We start from the raw sequence: 6,000 nt of genomic DNA on the forward strand, positions 1-6,000 counted from the left end.
ACCCCAGTGCTCTCTACACCCGTCGGTGGGTTTTGGTGGGGACATTTCGTTTTTTTTTGTGGAGAAAGCAAGTAATGACTTTGTTGTGAATCTTCATCGCCCTCTGCCCGTCTCCATTTTCCCTCTTTTTGTAATCCTTCCTCGGTTGCCGATGACGACCGGTCATGCGAGTGGGGGGCGGCAGGCGGGGGAGGGGCTGAGAGGAAATCAATATCCGGAGCATTACAGTAAAACGTATTGATTAGGGGCGGCGGGAGAGGGCTGCGCCGGTCGCGGAGACGCCGGAATGATGCAATGCTTAAAGGAATTTATCCTTTGACTTTTACATTAACCTTTTATTGACTGCTTTGCCTGTCCATAATTAACACTCACTTTAGCTAAAGTGGTTAGTTTGAGCGCAAAGGGGACCCCAGCCCCTGTGTGTTCGGCAGGGGGCCCGGGCGGGCCCCGGAGGTTCACGTGCAGTGTGTCCCGCCCCGGGCGAGGCCTCTGTGGAATAGCAGGCGATAGAATCCCAGATACCTTTCACATTAGCATACCATTTGAGCGGAGGACTGCCGGGCTATAAGGTTTCAGGGCAAATTGAAATGAGTGATTGTATTGCCAATCTCTCCTGAGCGAGCGCCAGATGGGATAGTTAGGCCCCGTGTCTGTCTGGGGTTAATCCATCGAAACGGCCTCTCCACTCACACAAACTCACCCGCACTCCCCCGGCTGCCTCCCCCTGTCTCACCCCTTTGTCTTTGACCTTACCTTACCGGTGGCCTGTTTTGCCGTGAGAGAGGGTGTTTGGGCTGTGTGTGTGCGCACCGCTGTGGCTTATGCAGAATGTTCTCCCAAGGAAAAGCCCCAGAGAGCTTAAGGTACCTCGCCTGCTATTGACTTTTTGTTTGGTCGGGTTTTAGTAGTCGTGCAACGGCGCGCCAGTCAGCCGCAGACGACGCTGTCGTAGTCGTCCTTCTCCTCGCCGACGCGGGCTTTGATGGCGTGCGCATCGCGGGAAAAGAGCAGGGGCCTTCTATTCGCGGGCTAATACCGGCCGATGGCTTGTCAGATAAATGGAACACCTCTGTTTAATGTGCTAGGCCTATGTGTTTACAGCAGGCCCCCCTCCCGCTCGCTCACTCACGCCGGCAGAATGGCCTCGTGTTTTCTCTCCTAGCCTCGCAGCATGAATACTTAATCAGGCGGGAAAAATCAAAGGCGCACAGTCTATGATGTCCTCACACCAATGTCAGCCCATCCTAGTGTGAGAGTGTATGTGTTTGTGTGTGTGCACAATGTCTGGTTATCTTTGCAGCTCTTCTACTTTTCTTTGTCACACCGTCTATCGTCTCTCCCTCACTTTCTCTCCTCCTTCTGTTCCTCTCTCCCTCCCTCTCTCGTTCTCCGTCTCCCTCCCACTCTTTCGATACATGGAATCAATTTCCAGTCCTCCTCTTCCTGCTCCTCCTCCTGCTCGACCTCCTCATCCCCCTCCTCCTCCTCCTCTTCCTCCTCGTCTTCTCCTTCCTCCTCCTCCTCCTCTTCTCCTTCCTCCTCCTCCTCCTCTTCGCCTTCCTCCTCCTCCCCCTCCTCCTCCACCCCCTCCTCCTCCTCTTCTCCTTCCTCCTCCTCCTCCTCCTCCTCCTTCCTTCTCCTCCCCCTCCTCCTCCTCCTCCTCTTCTCCTTCCTCCTCCTCCTCCTCCTCCTCTTCTCCTTCCTCCTCCTCCTCCTCCTCCCCCTCCTCCTCCTCCTCCTCCTCCTCCTCCTCCTCCTCCTCCTCTGAAGTGGCTCTTCCTTTAATTTGCGCCCTAAATAAATGATGAGGACATTTAAACACACGGCTCAACGCCAGGCCCCAAGGTGGCCTAATCGTATTATTTATGAAGTGATGTGCTACATAATGGTACTTAGTGCATGTTAACAGATGCTATTATCAGACCTGATCCGGAGCTCACAAGATATATTGGAGCCTGTGATGTTAATGTCTCTCCACGCCGCTGTAATGCAGCAGCTCTCTCTCTCTCTCTCTCTCTCTCTCTCTCTCTCTCTCTCTCTCTCTCTCTCTCTCTCTCTCTCTCTCTCTCTCTCTCTCGGCGGGGCCCGCCCGCCCGCCACCGGCCACGGCACTTAAGCCCGGAGCCACTCCGGCATTAAGTGGCCCCCGAGAAAATAAATTGTGTAAATTGCGTCAGTCGCTGACCGTCACTTGACCACTCGAACCCCCCCCCCCCCTCCCCCCAACATCACCAGCTCCACCACCACTGCTAGGATCCAGCTGCATGCCTGTTTCTCACAGGTTCTCCTCGTCGTCTCACTTGAGTCGGGGTCTGGGGGTTCCTGCTGGGGCAGGCGAGGGGCCGGGTCAGGAACCGTAGTCTCTAACTGAGGGGTACACAACCTAACTAAGGGGTACACAACCCGAACACACCCGGGAATATCAGGAACCGTAGTCGCTGACTGAGGGGTACATCACCCAAACACACACGGGATATCAGGGTGTGTTAAGCAGGGTACTTCCAGGTCAGAGATCAGCCTCATCTCTCAGAGACAGAGACAGATTTTCAATGACCAGGCCCAGCTCTGTCGAGTCACCTCTGCAAATATTTACACCCCCTGCTTCAAAAGACCCAAGACAGAACGCCCAGAGTCTCTGGACGAACGCCATCTCGTTCAGTGATGCGGTCCCAAACACATTTGTCAAAACAAACTGACTCACACATTTCTATCGTTCTTTCCACCCTCCCAATAACGTCCCAAACACGCACACTCATGCACGCACAGACTAGAATCAAGCACACGCACACACACACACACACTTACACACACACACACACACACACACACAGAGACACACACTCACACTCAAAGAGACACATACAAGCACGCACACACACACACACACACACACACACATACACACACACACACACACACACACACACACACACACACACACACACACACACACACACACACACACACACACACACACACACACACACTTCCACCCCGCAGGGTCTAATTTGGCCCGGTCTTATGGGAGGTCATAAAACGAGGAGGAAATACAAAGGCCTCCTGCCTCCTAGACAAACATACAAACCAAAACTATTTACACACTCACATATGCACACAACGTGCGCACACACACGCCAGCCAGCAAACATCGGCTGTCCAAACAAGCACTTGCCTTCTTTTGAAATTTGCCCTGCGAGCCAACAGATGACTACCTGATTATCTGGTAACACCTCGATACTGTCACTCCAGCGTCAACAAACACCGCTTATCATGCAGCCCATCTGAGAGGGGATGGAGATAGGATTGATTAGCTAGTTAATGTCACCTTAGGTAGCAAAACCACTTGTAAAGAATTGACGTCTTGCTTTTGGCACGTTATGGTGAAACATTGCAACGATCAAAACAAACATTACAAACATAAAAAGAGGGAAGTAATTCAAGGCACTTATTCGTTTTTTCTTAACTGAGATCCTAACAGCCGTTTCGGTGGCTACCCTCTTGGCCTGAAGTGAGGAGGAGGAAATGACGGCTGCGCTTGTTTCCTGTGTCCTCTCGCCCCAGGTGCCACTCCAGTCTGGCCCAGACCCTGTGCCCTGAGGAGGCCCCGGTGGACCGGCCCTTCTGGGGCCCGGACCATCCCAGCATGCCGCTGCCCTTTGACCTGGCCGACATCGTCAACCGGTCCCTTCTGTGGAGGTGGGTGGGTCATCGCCATGCACTTAAGGACAGGTCGTACTTAGATACACACATAAACACACATGCATAGTATATGTAGATCATCGATATTATAAATGAATATATTTATATATATATATTTATACAGATGTGTTGATGAATGAATCATCAACGTCCTATCTTTATCTTTCCATTTATTTTATATTTCAATTAAAAACCTTTAAAATAAAAGACAACTATGAACCTCTATTTGTCTTTCCCCACAGAATGTGAAGGAAACGGATGAAGTGAGGAATGAGGGATCCACCAGGAGAGAGATAGAGGGGTAAAAGAAGAAAACAAGCAGCAAATCAGCCCTGAAGTCTAATCTCCGCCATCATCAAGTGACCCCACTCCAATGCATCCACCCTTCCTACTGAACACCCACCCCTTTAACCCCCGCACCCTTCTCCCCTAACTACCCATGGCCCCCAGTACATCCACATCGCCGTCGGAGCCACGGCCACCCGCGACCTAGAGAGGGTGGCGTCGACAGTGGCTAGGAGCTAACGCTATGCTAGGAGCTAACGCTAGGCTAGGAGCTACAGCCACTCGGCCAGGCTAGGAGTGCTTCGGTAGCTGACAAAGCTGCCGTATTTTAGTTTGTCGTGCTGGCCTGACAAGATGTACCTTTCTTTACCCGCATTGCAGTGTTTCCTCTCGACATGAGGGTATTCCTCGTCTCCGATACTCCGTTGCTTGATCTCATGTAACCCAGATAGGCTTTGTACGGGGATGGCCTCTGAATATTCATGGTCCCAGTAGTGGTAGGCACAGTACATGTATGTATGTGTGTGTGTATGCTTCCTCCTGAAACGGTTATTATACAGCGTCACCTTTCCACAGAGCAGTACATAACCACGCTGATCATGATGAGGACTTTCTCACTTTCTATTGCATTGTTCACTTTCACTTGGTAGCTTTGCCCTTTTTGTGTTCAGACATGAGGATGAGGAGGATGAGACTGAAGAGACCAAAGAGTTGTTGTGATGAAGGATGAAGGATGAACGTCACCCAGTGGGGGAAAATAAGGAATGTGTTCTTTCATGTTTACAGTATGATAGTGTGCTTGATGTGCGTGTGCTTGTGTGTGTTTGCCTGCATGTGTGTGTGTGTGTGTGTGTGTTTTCCTGCATGTGTGTGTGTGCGTCAGTTCCTGTGCTTGTCAGTTGTTGAGACTGTGCACAGCGTCAAAGACGGTTTCTGTGGTAGTCTTTGTGCAATGACTGGAGACTTTTTTTTTTCTAAAAAAAAAGTTGTTTTTTTCTTTGAGTTTTTATTGTGTATGCATGAGTGTGCGTTGGCACATGCCTTTTTGTGTGCAGTTGTGTTTTCAATCACATGTGCACTGAGGTGTGTGTGTCTGTCTTCCGGTGTGTGCATTTATATGTGTGTGTGTGTGTGTTTGTCTACCAGTTTGTGTGCATGTATGTGTGTGTTTATGTGTGTGAGTGTGTTGTACACATGTGTGTCCCTATGCATGTGTGTGTGTGTGTGTGTGTGTGTGTGTGTGTGTGTGTGTGTGTGTGTGTGTGTGTGTGTGTGTGTGTGTGTGTGTGTGTGTGTGTGTGTGTGTGTTTGAGTGCATACGTTATATGCATGTGTGTGTCTGTGTGTCCGCGTGTGTGTGTGTGTGTTCATGTGCTCGCGTACGTGCGTTTGCGTTTGTGTGTGTGTGTGCGTGTGCGTGTGAATGTCTCTCCAGTGTTTGCGCTGCCAGACGTGGATGTGAGGGAGCAGACAGAGCAGCGGGGCGATCGCTGCCTGTGCTCTGATGAAAGGCAGCGCTCACGGAATGACCCGGAACCCAGCCGTCGCTTCTCATAATTACAGCTGTTCAGTCGCTTTTAATTACTCTTTAAGCGTGTAGAGCAGCACACTCCTCTGTAGCGCTGCGGGCCATCCGAGGAAGAGCGGGAGACACGAGAGAGATCCGCCGCTTCTGAAAAAAAATAAAAACTTTTTCCACGAGGCAAAAAACATGGTTGAAAGAAGTGGGCGGAGTCTGACGCGCCGCGAAGGCCTCTCTGCTCGTTTGATATTCTTTATCTATCTACTTCAGTGGGAAGTAGAGACGCTGTTTACTATTAAAAATGCAGAACGCACGCTTTCATTTTGCTGTTTTGACTTCTGAGGGGTCTGTGTGTGTTTCTTCATTCCGAGATGTTAATGGTTGCCAAACGGCGTTCTTCTGCGTGTTTCCTCTCATGTGGAGGATCCTTTGTGTTGTCAGAGAGATCCCGGGCGAGATTGGCAGGAGGACTGAATTGTTTTGAACCACCGCTC

At 50.7% G+C, this 6,000-nt stretch overlaps 1 protein-coding gene across 3 annotated transcripts in view; it reads left to right on the forward strand.

Moving 5' to 3' along the window:
* Positions 1–5,738, forward strand: part of fto (FTO alpha-ketoglutarate dependent dioxygenase) — a 113,139-nt gene extending 107,401 nt beyond the window's left edge. For 2 of the 3 annotated variants that reach the window (XM_060071945.1, XM_060071944.1), the window contains exons 9-10: positions 3,562–3,729; positions 3,942–5,738. In XM_060071945.1, the coding sequence (XP_059927928.1) occupies positions 3,562–3,729; positions 3,942–3,948 (175 nt within the window). In that variant the 3' untranslated portion in view covers positions 3,949–5,738. The remainder of the gene's footprint in view (positions 1–3,561; positions 3,730–3,941) is intronic. The other variant, XM_060071946.1, reaches the window with a different exon arrangement.
* The last annotated feature ends 262 nt before the right edge of the window (positions 5,739–6,000 follow it).

This window comes from Gadus macrocephalus, chromosome 14 (assembly GCF_031168955.1).
Source record: "Gadus macrocephalus chromosome 14, ASM3116895v1".
Lineage (NCBI taxonomy): Eukaryota > Metazoa > Chordata > Actinopteri > Gadiformes > Gadidae > Gadus > Gadus macrocephalus.